This window comes from Parus major, chromosome 5, assembly GCF_001522545.3.
Source record: "Parus major isolate Abel chromosome 5, Parus_major1.1, whole genome shotgun sequence".
In the NCBI taxonomy this organism is placed as follows: domain Eukaryota; kingdom Metazoa; phylum Chordata; class Aves; order Passeriformes; family Paridae; genus Parus; species Parus major.
In genome coordinates, this window is record NC_031774.1 from 30,718,881 (window position 1) to 30,735,564 (window position 16,684).

General features: G+C 34.4%; 1 protein-coding gene across 13 annotated transcripts in view; it reads right to left on the reverse strand.

Moving 5' to 3' along the window:
• The window catches only part of RYR3 (ryanodine receptor 3), a 199,910-nt gene that overhangs the window by 72,760 nt on the left and 110,466 nt on the right, over nt 1-16,684 (reverse strand). For 7 of the 13 annotated variants that reach the window (XM_015630070.2, XM_015630065.3, XM_033515402.1 and 4 more), the window contains exons 41-53: nt 15,357-15,471; nt 13,492-13,624; nt 12,426-12,529; nt 9,006-9,141; nt 7,920-8,100; nt 7,348-7,453; nt 6,447-6,567; nt 5,659-5,828; nt 4,781-5,001; nt 4,362-4,452; nt 2,811-2,951; nt 1,096-1,277; nt 55-133 (exon numbers count right to left, since the gene is read on the reverse strand). In XM_015630070.2, coding sequence (XP_015485556.1) covers nt 55-133; nt 1,096-1,277; nt 2,811-2,951; nt 4,362-4,452; nt 4,781-5,001; nt 5,659-5,828; nt 6,447-6,567; nt 7,348-7,453; nt 7,920-8,100; nt 9,006-9,141; nt 12,426-12,529; nt 13,492-13,624; nt 15,357-15,471 — 1,780 coding nt within the window. The remainder of the gene's footprint in view (nt 1-54; nt 134-1,095; nt 1,278-2,810; nt 2,952-4,361; nt 4,453-4,780; nt 5,002-5,658; nt 5,829-6,446; nt 6,568-7,347; nt 7,454-7,919; nt 8,101-9,005; nt 9,142-12,425; nt 12,530-13,491; nt 13,625-15,356; nt 15,472-16,684) is intronic. The other 6 variants (XM_015630068.2, XM_015630077.3, XM_015630076.3 and 3 more) reach the window with 3 other exon arrangements.

The window sequence follows — 16,684 nt, forward strand, 5'->3', positions numbered from 1 at the left end:
CCTCAGAATTATTTACTAGTCCTGGACCATTTCCAGTCTTAAAATAACTCCTACCTTTTCAAAGGCCCATTTATCATGGGAATGTTCAGCATACTTGCTTACAATATACTCCAACTTCTCAGGAAGTACAAGGCTGTAAGTGAAGAGGGCAATGGTCACTCAATCATAAGCTACTGCAGTCTGATTTATGAAAAAAATGTCAGCATAACATAGCACTAATCAAAATGCTTCACCTCCAAATGAAGGCAAGGCATTTGGCATCGGAATTCTTTATTCTGCCATTATAGCTATGCAAAAAAACTGCATAGCTATAATGGCATTTACAGAGAAACTTCAAGTATGTAACAGTCACACTTTTTAGCAACTGAAATCACAAAGAAACAAAAACCTGCTTTACCATAATCTGCAGGTAATTTTGTTGCTAATTCTTAATATAGAATAATATTAATATGGATGTTTCACAATGCATAATGATGGAAGGATAAGACTTTAATAGCAAGAGTGAGCTAGCGATCCTCAGTTTTTGAATAAAAAGTCCGCATTTTAAAAGCGCAAGATTACTAGGAAAGCCAAATCTCTATTTAATCATCCTACATGATCTGTTTATTTTGTCATATCATGTTTCTACAGATCAGTTCTCAAAATCAGTTCTCAAAATAAAATGAAGATTTTATAAAAGTTGGGCTACAGACCAATTGAATCACCATATTTTTGTGATCTTGTACAAATTGTCATAAGCACATGCAAAATAATGGTGGTTTTTAATTTATATATCCCAAACATTTGAACTATTAGGCAATAGAGTACATAATGAATATAGAATTTACTATTTTCTCTGCAGACATAAGATGGAAATATTTAACAGCTGTTCAGGGTGGAAAAGAATATGTTTTATGTCTGACATAAAAGGATATGTTGCAGTGAAGTATTTGGCAGGAGAAGCAAAAATCCCTGTACTACTTCTGAAAGTCCTAATACCACTAACATGTCAGTCACCAGCCAACTCTCCCTCCTTACAGAAGATAAAAAAATGTTAATAAGGAATAGTACAAAAATATTTAAGGGAAGGAAACAACTATGAATTACATGACTCACTTTGATGTGCTGACAGGTTTGGGATCAAAATTTCCTTCTGGATCCACTGAAGTCTGCTTTTCCAAAGTTGATGTAATTCGTGTATCTAAATAATCAGGGGGCAAGGCACCAGCTATAGCACTTAGACAAGGCAAAGCCATTCGAAAGAGCTCTGGATCATACTTCTGCAGGAGAGATAGGAACTGGTTGGAAAATCCAATAGAAAAACATGCAAAATGTTAGTAAAATCCAAGCAGCCATAGCGGTGTACAAATATTAGAAAATGCAAACAAACAGTAAATCATATTTAAAACTCAAACATAGAGCAAAATTATTATTGCATGACATCTATTTGCCATTATATCAACATGATATATTCTTAAGACTACTCAGATTGGCATGAGTGTGCTGACACTGTGTATGTATATGCAATATGAGTTCAACTTGAACTTTCTTTGGGCCAAGAAGGCCTGTTTAGGGAGGATCAAGGCTTGTTTGCCTAGTTACAGAGCATGATAATCTGTAAAACACTGCCTTAGCTCTAAAATTACTAATTCCTGCAGAATTAGCAGAAGCCATTGTCATTTTGCCTTTCTTTTACCCTGCACTATTTAATTTTAAAATATGCTCATTAAAGGAAATTGTGATTTCCTGTAGCAAAATAATTTCATCATTTTTAATGACATCAAAGTTATAGATATCTTAGAACAAAAAAGAATGGTGGAGAATACTGTAGGTCAGATTTACACAACTTTTCTTTCACTGGGCTAACAACCATTTACAGAAAAATAAAAATGTTATAGAAAGCCACCAGTATTGGCAGAAACATGTCATGTCAATTTATCTGTTATAATCAAAGATGCAATAATTGGAAAGATTTTAACACTTGTGAAAGCAGTAAGAGAGAGGTAAACGCTACTAAAATCAAATACGAATAAAGCTTTTATTTCCATATTATAAATCTGAATGCCTATAGGAACAATCATGTAAATCTGTTGCTTAGAAAGAAAACATAAATTGAGACACAATGAATATGATTTTTTATTGTTCTAAAGCAAAAACTGATTTTTGATTGGGCTAAATTTTGATCCCAAGCAAGCACAAAAAAGTGTTTACTCAGTAAGACATTTTTCATATCAGAAACCCAACTTTTTCTTACTGAGAGACAAACTGAGTAAGTTAAAAATTCCCAATATGACACTTGGTAAACAAAAATGGAAAAGTGTTTATTTCATAGTACATTCAATCATATCTCTTCAGCTGGTCATTAGGTGGAAAACTACATACAAATACATATTTGAAGACTGATAATGTAAATTTATTCTGCATATACCAACACTTTGATAAGCACATACATATATTTATCAAAATTAATTTTATGTCAATAAAAAGTAATTTAAAATGTTTAGTAGAATCAAGATAGGAGAGCAGACAACACTGACATGTTAGTGCAGTGAAAACTAATCTGTGTATATATGTGAATATACATACACATATCTCCTAATTAGTAATATAAAGCTTATGAGTATATCAAGCAAAGATTTGACATTTCATCAGCTTGGAGAGAATCCTTCAAGATTCAGCATTCAATTTTTCACTTCATTAAAAGCACTCATTGCCTCCCATATTAGATGAAGCAACCCTTAAAATAGGAAATTTCTGATCTTGGCACAGCAAATTATTGCTGTAATGCTTTTATGCCCACCCCATAATGTAATGTGAATTGCAGCCATTACCTTATGAGACAAGGAATCAAATATTCCCCAGAAAAGTTTTTCAGTTAAATGTAATTCTTCCTCTGCTGCAATTCCATAGCTTCCCATTCCTGAAGGTAGACAGTAATATTTCCAGCACTGCTCATAATGATTTGTCAGAAGCTAGATTTTCAAGAAATAAAAATGCATATGAAACATTGCTATTTAACAAAGTAAAAAAAATCTGTTACGTTAGACAGTTACAGGAATAGTATTATTTGTGTCTGTCTCTTCATTTCCAATGGCTCAGAATAATGGTCTTTTTTACTTCTTTTTCTTTTAGGAAGAGCAGCAGAGCCCATATTGTGAAAGTATAAAGCCTGTATTATCTCCAGTTCCTGCTGTGGAATTCTCAATGATTACAGGGAGTAGCAAAATTTCAGAATTGTCACCATTTGAGCACAGACTAGCTCACAGGATAAAAATAGAGACACGAAATGGGTGTAAGGCAGGACATGATAGATTCTGATGAAAAGTGTTACAACTTCAAATTGATTTAACTCCTGTCATTTGTAGATGATGTCTTTAGTGTTATTCAAAACACTGCAAAACACACATGCAGTACACCCTCTTGACTCTGACTGCTCAGCTCTGGAAAAATTGACAGAAAGAACTATCAGACAGGAAATCTGTGAAGCTAAAGAACTATTATATATGATTACTGGTGCACTTTCCACAAAATTTCAAATTTCTACCTGTTTCTTCTGTAGAACTAAAAATTCCAATCCCATGGAAATTAAAAAAAACTCTTTTACTATCAGACTAGAATATTGACATTTTAATTTTTACTGCAATTCTATGTAAAAAGAGAAAATAATAATTAAAAACCAGACCAAACACTCCCTCTACACCACACTTTTAGTCAAAAAATAATGATGCTCCAGAGTAAGTTTGTATATGGCAGCTCTGCTTCACAATATTATAAAATTTCAATTCTTTCACAAAAAGACACAGACCTAAGATCAGGCTGTTTTAACCCAACCAAAAAAAAAAACCAAAAAAACATGCAACCCAAAAAAACAAACCTGCTAGAATAGTTCTGAAGATTTCTTATAATCTAACAATTGTAATTTTGTTTTTACAGACCAAGAGATAAAACTTCAGTAACTCAAAAATAGAAGGTGAATTTTCTTCCCTGCATCTTGTCTTTTAGATTCCTTGGATTTTAAAATTCACTCCTGACCATGCATTCCACCAAAAGTTATTATAGTTCATACAGCAGAAGAAGAAATCTCAAGATAACACTGACATTTAAATTGATACATTCAAATACTCTCTAGCTGAATCAACGGGAAAGTCGACAGTTCACTATACAAACTATCATAATCACCTTACTGTTTGCATTAGGCATGATTTCAAAAATTTTGCAGACATTACATTTAATTTGAAAGACTACAAAACAATAAGATTATTTTCAATTCAGAAGTAATTTTACATTACTTTACCCTTCCCATTCTATTTTTAAAAACAAGACAACAACAGTTTGTTTTGAAGCTTTATGCTGGATGCATGTACAGAAAAGAAAGTATTTACCTTGAGAGGCATTTTACAGTATTCATTGAGCAGGGGCACATCAAAAACCAGCCTTCTCAACAGCTGTTGTAGCATAGAGGGACGCAAATGGCTGTAATTTTAAAAAATAGATGTTATTAGCAAAATTCATAGAGTTCATTGTAAATGAAAAAAAAATTGAAGTCAAGTTACATACTGGGAGACAAAACACTCATTAAAAGTATTTTGAATAAACAGTGCTAAGTGCTTAAGAAATTTCACTATCTACCTATAGAAGGAAATAGCAAAGAACATTATGCTAGTTACTGGGGTAACACAGGTCATTTATTTCATTCAAGAATAAAATAGTCTTAGGTCTACACTACAAGTAAAAAAAGAAGTTGTTAAAATACCTATTCCTGTACAAAAGAAGTTAATTTGTACCCAACTATCGTACGTACTGGCAAATAGCAAGCAGGCATTCCTCAATAGCATCTCTCTGAGCTTTCGTGAGGGACCGTCCCTTGGATAACCTATATATTGTGTGAAGCGTGGAGTCAACCAGAGAGGCATGATGCTCTGTTCCAGAAAAGAGGGGAGCACATCTTTTGAGTAACGGAAACACAGCTGAGCAAATATATCTATTTAGTGCGAGAGCTGCCTCTGTGGTACTTAGAGAAACCTGTATGAAGTAGTAAATGACTGTTAGTATCACACTGCATAAAGGTCACTAAATATGAAGGCTATAAAACATAACAATGTAATAGTCCTTAAATCTCTTAAGTGGCTGGGTCCTAACATCATATTCTTGGTATATACATGAAGACTAAAGACATTTCTTTTTCACCTGGAGAAAATTCAAGCCACCCATTTATGACCCATCTATTGTGCCCCTGCATTCTGAATCAAGAGTAGCAGAAAAGAATATGTAGCTTCTATCTTGCTGAAATAGGTTAGAAACCCCCCTAAGCATTAAATAAAACTTGTCATCTCAATTTCTTCATGCACCTGGATTTTCAGGGTAATTATTGGAAATAAACATGAAATAAAAGCAATCATTAGGCCTACTGCAGTATACTCAATGTACTTATTGGATTACTGTACAGCCTGTATCAAAAGATCTTAAACTACTTTTACACCTCATAAAGTGCTACTGAATGCTTATAGACAGACATATGCACTATAAATTAAGAGTAAGTGAATTAATAATGATTTTATTTTAGAGTGAGCCTATAATAGCTTTGTTTAAAAGCTGTTTTGACTTGAAATTCCAGTTTTTCACACTTACAGAGCCACTATATCCAGCCACTCCACCTAAACTCAATAGTGAAATACGTACTGTATCCAAAGAGGCAGAAGCTCTTAAATCTGGCAAAAATCCTACTTCCAGTAGGTGAAGAAGGAAGCTTTGGTCCTTAATACCATAGACACGGTCCAAGAAGAGTACCATGGGTGCTTTATGATCAGGACAGAAACTGGCAGACATGTCTGGCTCATTTACTGTGCCATCTACACAAATATACAATGCAATTTTTAATAGTGGGTAACTGATAAAACAAGAAACACCAAAGCAATGAAAGACATAATTACATTTAATGTGTACAATCACATACTCAAAGAAAATTACATTCTTGTTCAGTTCTGTTCTATGCTGAAAAATAATCATTTAGAATAGCAGATTTTTATTATTTAAAAAACCCTATTATTTTGTAATTTAATTATCTTTCACTCTTACATGAAAATTTAGAAATGCATGGTAAAATATTCTACCAAATCACTGGATAATGTGGAAATACAAAGGGACTGAGCCCAAGCTTGAATTTTTTACCTAAAGAGGTAACATATCTAGAGCCACTGCTGGAGACAAAGTATTGACCCATTGGAGTGATGCTTTAAAGTATTTCTTATGTTCTTACATTCTCTGCTAAACAGGAGCAAATATCTCTGCCACTGGAGCAGCTCAAATTGATGCAGATCTAATTAAAACTTGAAGAACAGTTCTCTGCTTACATTCAACTCTAACAATACTGCTCTATTTTTAATCGGAAGGCTAATGTGGCAAAAGAATTTCATAAAAGATAAATGGTCTAATATTTAAATTGTCTAATACTTTCGTATTGAAGTTACCTTTGTTAACTGTGGACAACTTTAGTGGTATGCTTATAATCCCCACCAAATCTTCAGTCGGCACTAGGGATCGAAGAATTGACCTGATTCGAATTGCTTCCCCTTTTCCACTTTGAATGAGCTGTTAGAAAAATTTATCAATAAAGAAATTCAGTAAGAAAATTTTTCTCTAAATATTTCTATTAATATGATTCTTTTCCAAACACTGGAAGAAATTGTACAGAAATTCAATTTATCCAAGAATTAATGAAGTTGTCAAATTCAGTTGTTCCTACTTTATTATCTGTTCTTATTTTTATATCAATGATTTCACAATATTATAAATTTCCAATAATGCAAAAAACTCTACATTGGTAAGATTCCTAAACCAAACAGATATGGTGATGAAACCAAAACTTATGAAAATTCCATGTTACCTAGAGAACCCATGGTGACAAGTTTTGAGCTTCCTTTTTTACACAACAAATGGATGCAGATCTGTGTGATGTGTCCATGCATTTTTCTATTATTTCTATTCTTCAAAATCTTCAAAAGGCATTTACAACAATGAGGTGAGTAATTCCTTTCAACTTCTAGCAGAAATCAGGTATTCATAACCTGTGTCTGAAAATCTCTACCAATAATTTTTTTAACATGAAACTGTCTGGCAATAGAGAGCTACTACATACAGCTAATAAAATTAATAGGTTTTGTAAGAGTAAGCAGGGAGATTGCAAGCCAAATTTCTTCCTCTTATTGTATTGAGATACACAGAAGATTTTAAGCTACTGAAGAATTTTGAGCACCAACAAGCAACAGTCAGTCTAATTAAAACCAAGTCTTGCACGTGGCTGTTACAGGCATTACAGTTGAAACAGCTATTTTACATATTTTTCCATGTATTCACGTGGCAAACACTTACATGCATTTCTGGTGCACAGCGTCCAAGTAAATCTATGAGAGCTGAGTAAAATGACATGATTGCATTTCCCATGTGCACAGTCTCCTCTTCCTCCTCCTCCTCATCACTGGAAAGTTAAAAATAACAGTGAGTGTTTTTACTAATCTAAGTTTTATAGTCCTTCTCTGGAGCTAGAGACATCATCCAGAGACTATTCACCAGACATACTCATCCCTTTGGCTCCAGACTAAAGGGTTTTTGTCTCAAGGGTAAGCATGCAGGCTAACTCTAATAGCTGGCTTCACACAGGCCTTCTACTTTCCTCTTTTACTTTAGCTTAACTTTAGGTTCATTCCACAGAGTCTTCTCATTTATTTTGTCCTTCAGGCTTTTTCTCTCTGTAACTCTTATTCCACTTTTATCTAGCTAATGCTTTATGAATACCATATGACAACTGCGTGTGGATGTGAATCTCTAATTCTCTCTGTTTGTATAGTGCCTTACACAACAGGGTCTATTATCCACATAGTGCAAGCATGATTGAACCAGCTATTAAATCCCCATTTGCCAAACAAGCATTCACATTTACTTACCCTTCTCTTTTATATGCCTGGGAAGGAAGGTCACGACTAGGATTCTCTGAGATCCTGATAGCTTCCTGCATAGCAGCCAGCAAACCATTTCCTCCTTCTCCCCTAAGGTCTGGCCCGAAGCACTCTGGCCGTCGAATAAGGAGCTTGACAACAACACTTGCATTTTCCTCAACACTTTCACCTGAGGACCAAAAATACACATATTTTCACCTGGAAGATATTCTTAAGTAGAAGAAAACTTTGTTTTCTCCTAGTTTTTTGTTACAAAATACAAAACAAGTCCTCATCCTAAGGTGCTGGTTTGAGATTCCCCTGCAGCCCATGGTGAAGACCATGGGTGAAGCAGCTGTGCCCCTGTGGCCTATGGAGGTCCCCTGGGATGCAGAGATCCACCTGCAGCCCATGGAGGTTCATGGTGCAGCAGAGATCCACCTGCAGCCTGTGGAGAAGACCCACACCGCAGCAGGGGAATGCCTGAGAGGAGGCTGTGAACCTGTGGGAGGCCTGTGCTGGAGCAGGCTCCTGGCAGAGTCACCTGCAGACCTGTGGAGAGTGGAGCCCACACTGGAGTGGGTTTCCTGGTAGGACTTGTGGGGAACTCACTCTGGAGCAGCCTGTCCTGGAAGGACTGTACCCCATGGAAAAGTGCCCCACATTGCAGCAGTTTGTGGAGAATTTTTGTCTGTGGGATGGAGTCACATTGGACAAGGTGGTGGAGAAGTGTCTCCTATGGGAGGGACTGCATGCTAGAGCATGGGAAAGACTCTTCTCCGGGAGGAGTGGCAGGAATATATTGATGTAACCCCCACTCCTGGTCTTCCTGTGCCAAGGAATTCCTAACATGATTTGCTACCATGGCTACAGGTTAATCTTCTCAATTATGTGATTTGCAAAAAAATGAAGAAAAAAAATACCACTATGAAGATTAAAAAAAAAATTTCAATACTAAGCATACAGCAATAGTCTTGTGTTTGTAATGAGAAGAGTATGCATTAACCTCTCTTCAGATTTAACATATTTTTATGGTTAGAAAATTAATTTAAAGGAAACCTTTTGATTGAATCTGGATGCCAAGAAATTACTTACTATTGGCAAAAACGGCGAATCGTAAAAATGACAGGTAACGTTCACCCTCTATTGGGTTCCATCCAATGTCTGGATATCCTTTAGCCAGCAATACTGGACAACTCTGCAGGCCACAACCTGCCAGGTAGGTAACAACCTGCAATACAGAATTAATCACTTATTCATATGCTTAGAAATACATTTCTAAAAATAGCTATAAACCAGAATGAGCACAGCATTTTTTTATTTTTTTTTTAATCACAAGATTTTTTATATTCTGGGCATTTAACCTAAGGATCTAACAAGATAGCTCATTATTTTATCAGTCATAGGGTTTTTTAAATGAAAAAAGGCAAGGAGACTTTGTTTCTGGAGTTACCTAATTATATGATGACACAAAATTACAACAAGAACAAATGTGAAATGTGAAAAGTGGAATAAAAATCTACTTTTTTCATTTATCTTATATAATACATAAGATCTTTTTGACAGTACATACACAACAACTAAAATGCTGAACAGCTTTAAAATCAGATCAATAACAGTGTATGGTTTATTTGCTACAACAGAAAAATAAACATTTGTATATATTTTAGTTTATATAGAGTAATCCTAATTTTAATGGATATGAAAACCACTACAATTATTCAGAAGAATGATAAATAACAATGAACAGTTTTAAGAGTCTGAACCCAGAAAGACTAAAAAATTTTGGTAATACAAAAATTTCTAGCACGTTTCTTATCAAGAGGAGTATCTTTAAATAAGGGAAATCTCTGAGATATTATGACAAATTCCTTTAATTATAGTAAACTGAATTTCAGAAATATACAGAAAAATTTCCTCATTCATCTAAAAGGAAATTTGCAGATAATGTGCATTTCAAATAAAAATCTGTTTGTGCATAAAAATATGTTTGTGCAAATGACAATACATGAGCATGGTTATAGCATGTAAAATAAGTAATGACCAGGAAGAATCTTCCATGAACTTGTAAAAAAATATACAAATTATAAGTTCTTAAAATGGTAAGCAGAGAAAATGGAAGGCAAAAGGGAGATATATGATGAGATTATACTTATTCAGTGTCTTAAGAGACAACAAATTATGAATTTAGAAAGAATTACATGTCTGCTGATACATTATACAAATTGCCTCCAAAAGGCTGCAACAGTGGAGAAATGGGCTGATGTAGAAAATATGTTTACTACAATGTTTACTACAGAGCACTCTGAGGAAAAAGTATGTAATTCCTAACAGGACTTGATAGTTTTCAAGCACTTATTCAGAAGATACAAGTGAATGCATACTTGGAGGGGTCTAGAAATGCAGCTCATAAAAAAATGTGATTTTACGATGTTACCACCAAGCCATATGGCTTTAATCTATTCAGTTTACTACAGTGTGTCATCAAGCCATGGGATACATTTCTTGTACAATCCTCTGCTGTCCACACAGTCACAAATTTGCAGTAAAGAGTTTTGTAGGAAGCAAAACAATGCAGAGCCCCAGGCAGGTGCAAAGGAGAGAGACTTTATTGCAAAAAACAGGCCATTGTAAGCAGTCAGACCTTTTTCTGTTACATAGTTTTAAATCATAACAAATATAATCCAACCAACCACCATATACCACTATGTGAGCAATGCTTATATAGCTTGTTTTTCTGCCTCCAATTCAGCTGAGTCACTTTCCCATAGTCCTTTTCTGCTTAGCCAAAGTAGCAGGCCTGAGCCATGATTTTACAAGGGTAACAAGGCCCTTATTTTATAAGGCATTACTTATACGTAACAGAGTTGAAATTTGCAATGGCAAAAGTTCAAAAGGTAAGTTTTCTATGTGCAATTTATTTGTTTTGCACACAATTTTTATGGTATAAACTTCAGTCACATAGAAATGCTGTATCATTCTGTGAGTAGGGTGTCTGTCACATCCATCAGCTCATATCCAGACAGTATTAGTTTTTTTGTGGTTATTTAGTACATAGAATTGTTTACTGAATAACCTCCACATACTGCACTAGATAAAGTTATTGTCTCACCAAAGATAATACATTGTAGCCAATACATTATGATTCTTATAGCTAAAATGACTAACAAATTTGAGAAGCCCAGTCTGAGGCACATACAGCCTGATTTTTTCAACATAATATACTGCTTAAGTTACAGCCTATATCTGTTACTGTTTGAACATTCAGTATTTGTACAGTGCCAAGTATTTCAGTAAGCAAAGTGCCAAGTATTTCAAGGTAAGCAATCAGCAAATGAGAAATATAGTCAACAGTGAAATGTAATTTAAGTGACTTCCTCTACAGTAATTTCCATGAAAATACAAGACAGTCACTTTCAGTGTTCCAGTCACTATACCATACCAAGTATTGTATCACAAGGATAGATATCAATACCATTCAAATTTTTATTAATAACATTCAATTTTTTTATAAATGAACTCTGCTGTTTTGAAGGTGATAGAGAATTGCTGATTCTTCTCAACAGCTTATTACCAAGTAAGTATATTGCTGTGCTGTCTCACACTCTTTCCATTCATATTCTTGCCTGTCTTCCTAAAGCTATTGCTGTAATATGCCCATTTATTTCAATTTCACAACTTTTCCTCTCCCACACCATATACTGATCACAGACAGTCCCACGAGTTCCACTGTCATCACAGGATCCTCTCATACTCCATAGAGACTTTCTCTGTGCTAAGCTATCATTTAGAGGTTTAACTACTCCTTGTATTTATATTAAACCCTGTTCTGTTTTCTGTACCCCAATGCTCAGCTTGCATCTCTAACTTCCTTTACCTGCTTTCCTCCTCTTCTGACTGTGCACTGACATCTCTAAACTGATTTTACTCCTGTGATATATAAATAACTTTCATTCCATTTTTCACATTTTACCACATTTTCCAGCTCATCACATTCCCCTTTATTCCTAACCATTGCCAATGACTTGAGTACTGGACTCAGTTTCCCATTGACCATATCCTTAAAATCCTGTTTCACCTTTCGTCTTGGAATACCTGCCCTTCCATTTTCTTAGCTTTAATCTCCATCCCCACAAATACCTATGTTTTAAGCAAAAAGACCTATGTCCTTTATTTAACATTATTCTTTTAATTTTCAACATTTTCATCCCCAAAAACCACTTCTTGATATTCCTGTTTCTTGTCTTTTTTTCTAGTCAACCTTTCTACCTGATAACAATAGTGAAAGGATGCAGAAGATAGAAATAAATCTATTTTGCTCTGATTCCCAATAAGCATAAAGTAAAATCAGGGAAAATACTGTTCAGTCAACCTTACCTTGAAACAATACATACCTAGAGTGGGTATTTCTGAGGACAACATATTCAAAAATTAGTATTACCAAACCTATCCTTTTAAACCCTTTTAGCACAAGTACACCATTTAATAAATGAGTAAATAAATCAGAGTGGCCACCTTATCAAGGTCCGGCTCCTCCAATGCGAGTGCAAGTTCATTGTTGTCCATCACAGAGGCAGCTGCCACATCGAGTGGTGTCGAGCCCCTCATTGAAGGAAACGCTGTAGAAAAAATCAATATATAATAATTAGACGGAGTTTGCAGTGATCGCATTCATGCAGCAGAGGGCAGCAATCACGCTGGAATCTAGAACATAAGTATATTCACAGAACATTTTAGGACAGTTCTTCATCCAAGAAGACAGTCAACTGTTTTTAATAATGTGAAAATGCTGCAATTTTTTTCTGACTTCACATCCATATCTGTAAGCACACTCAACCACAGTGATTTTAAATACATATGGAAAAAATCAGTATCAACAATATAGCAAATCAGAGGAATACTTTTTCCTTAGGAGACCAACATGTTAACTCCATAATTCTGCACAGCCTTATCATGCCAAGATTTTAAAACATGCCTATGTTTAGCAAAAAGAACCTTTCAAGGTTCACTTACCTGTTCTCTTTCTTTAATAATTTCTAGTTTTCTGTATTATTTATAAATGCACACATGAGCAGATAAATTATTGTGAAATCATATGCTATCTTGCCTTGACATATGTTATTATTATAGCCATCCATCTAGCCAACAAAATTTTCCTTGTGTTACAAGATCTAATGCACATGCATTAAAAAAACATTCATTGTTTTAAAGAAAAATATGAAATTTACTTCAGTAGTCTAAATTATAAAGGCAAAGAAAATTAAACCAGATGAAACAGGCAGGCACCATAAGGAGTCAATTTAATCTTAGATTTCAAGCCACAGCTATTTTGAACGGAAAAATGTTAAACCACACATTTATTACTGATATTTTCAAGGTGTTAAACAGACTATTCTGTTTCTAATACAATTCATAGACACATAAGCATGAAACAAAAGTGAAAAAAAGAAAAAAGGAATTAAAGGTGAAACCACAAGGTGGTTTAAGCATGTTTCAGCCTGCTATACAAATTAGACACCAGTCTTGTGATATCACAGTTGCTCCTACTCTTGCTTTTAGGTGTTGCAGCTACATGGCATACCCAGTCCAACACTGCTGTTTTCCAGTAAGTAACTGAGATGCTCAAACATGGCCTTTTGGTTTTGACGACTAATGCGACAGAAGTAGCACAGGAACCGACAACAGCTTGCCACCATCTTAGGAAAAGCGATCTGCTGAAGAGGAAAGTTGACAAAGCAGTGAAATATGTTAATTACCAATCTGTTCCAGTTCTTCTTCCTGCACTCCTAACAAGGAAAGTATAGTGAAGTTACCAAGGTGATAAGCAACTGACAGTGCTTTGGTTCTAAGTTAAGAAAGGACCCACATTTCCTTTTAACTTTCACATTCATTAGGACATTAAAGCGTTGAAAAAACATTTTTCAGGGAACTGTAGGTGACATCAGTTTGAACTGGCAAGTTTTTATCTTCCCACCATTCCTGCAGAGACAATACATGTCTCAATACAGCCTCATGATTAACCATTCATTCCAAGAAGCTGGACATCTAGCTTAAATAATCTGCTGCCACAACCTAGGAAAATGGTCAGTCCCTAAACCACAGACTACATTTCATGACTGATCATTCCATCTTTTGAAGCTACAACACTGAACAGAAAATAAATGTTCAAATTGTACTGTCTACGTACAATTCATAAAGACAGAGACATAAAATAGATTATTTGGGGTGGCCAAGCACATTTAATGGCACAACATCAGGTTACTAAACAGTTGTCTAAGTCTGCATTTCCTTTGAAGGCTGTAATGGTAATTTCTGTAAAGCATTTTCATAGATCTGTGTTATTTAAATTTTCTAGGAAAACATTTTTGAAATAAAATTAGAAGGCATTGGGGGTTGTCCTTGTTTTGGGGTTCTACTCTTTTTATCACCTTTAGCTCTATGTACAAGTTGTAGCAAAACTAGGGTGTTGTTATACCCATAAATTAGCAAAGTAATAATAATTTTGTGAGTAATTGTAACTTGCCTTGAAATCCAACAGAAATACTAAAACTGGTATGTGAATACTTTGTAAAACTGCAATGGTATAGGCAGATGAAATGTATAAGCATTTAAGAGAATTATATGAGCAATATGACCAAAGAAGCAAAGAAAGAGGGGTGCAGCTGCACACAGAAGACAATCAAGTTATGAAAAATTGAAAGACAGAGAAAAGATAACCAAAAGGTCGAATATTGGGTTGAAAATTGTTCCAAATACATAAGAAAAATGAATGGCCAGGCAAAAGGATATTAGATAAGGAAAACTGGGATCAGAGGAAACCCCTCTTTTTGAGGTCCAGGCAGCAGGATAAAAAAAATCAGGCATGAGGAAAGAGAAGAAAGAAAATATGCGCGTTTCACTTCTCACTTTCTTCAGGAGTGAAAATTTTCTGTTAGGCTTCTCAAAATTTATGCCACTCTGCCTTTAAAATAACATGTATATATTCAACTATAACACAGAGAAAAGAGAGAACACAACGCTGCAAGAAAATTTTTGCTCAATTCAAGTACATGAATTTGAGCATTAAAATTTAGACTGGGTTTAGTCTCTTATAATTTATTGGTAGTAACACTTCATTTGAGCTGAAGAGGTAAATTTTCCTACCAGAGCTACACCTCCAATAAATGCAGTTAAAGTATATATTTAATTTAAGAACAAAACATTTACAATCCTATTAAAATAAAAATGAAACACCTATAACAACTCAGGTTTTAAAAATCAAGGCAAGGCTACTGGTCTTCTGCCTCTAGTAAAATAAAAAGTATTCTACCTTTTCATTAATGAATACTTTAATTTGAACAAGCAAAAGCTTACATGGGATATATTTTTATTCACCTTTTGAGCATCCTAGTATATTTTTGGGGAGGTTCAAAATGCAAAACATATAACAAATTGTGGTGAAATTACCTGAGATTTATCTCCTCCCAGCACATTGACCATCACATCCATAACAGTCTCATGCATGCCCAAGACTCTCATTAGGTTAGGATGCTGATAAAACACCTTGTTGTTCATTATATCCCTAAAATGGAAGAAAAGACAATTTGTTTTTAAGAAACCCCAAATTAAAGTTAATGCATTGAGATTTCAGAAGTATGCATTTATTGTATTAACATAATTTTAAATTCTTTGAATTCAGCATAATACAAAAACACCTGAGAACAAAATATTTCACATTTCAATATGCTATCATTCCTCTAATTCTCATAGATTCTTCATAATAAGAATATTAACCTCCAAATTATTTCAAGATGGCAATTCTTCATCTCTAAATTGCTCCTACCATCTGTTCTGTTTAAATAAAAAAAAATAAATTCTGTGATGATCTAAGTGGAAAAGAACATGTTTTGTTAGGTTTAAAATTGAGAACAGAGATCAAGAAAATAAAATCTAATCAATTATATTTCTGCAGTAATCTCTTAATTTCCTCAGTTCAATAAGTAAAGACAATAAATAGACTTAGTATTTAAGGATATCTATTGTATGTATTTCATCAGTATTTCCAAATTCTGTCAGAAGTGGCATACAGATCCATTATGAATGACTACTTTAATTTTTTTCACTCTGTCCACCACTCTCTCAACATTTTCTAGAATCTGTTGTATTGTTTTCATAATCCAGAAGACAATTTATTTGTTTCAAAATAATCCAGGGACTAGGTTTCAATTGAATCCAGGGATTTCTAACATCTTAGGACAACCTGTTTAAAAACACATGGCAAATAACAGGAATCATGCCTATTTTAAAGAAATACAGAAAACTGAGAATGAATGAGTCTCAATACAGCACTGCTTGGAAGGTGTTTATATACATACTGTGTTTAGGCAAAATTTATCCTTTATCCCTCATATAATTCTAAGCAAATTCACAAACTCCGCATCAGGGACAAACTGAGTAATACTGTCACACACTGCCTAATGAGTTACTGCCATGGCTCAATTAATTCAAATGAAGCAATTAGTCTTGTAATTTTTACAAAAACACTACAAATTTTACATTGAAATAGTAAGAATAATGGAACTTTCTTAGAATTGTAAAGGAGAGAATTTTTTAATATTCCTGAAGAAAGACAAATATAGTTCTCAGGTAAAAATACTATAATCTTCTCTCTTTTTAAATGCACCATTTTAATTGAAGTAATGTACTTTCTGTGATTTTTTTTTTCCTTCCAACATTAAATGGCCCAACCAGCATTTACTCACACAAGAGGAATAACAAATATGCAGGAATGCACC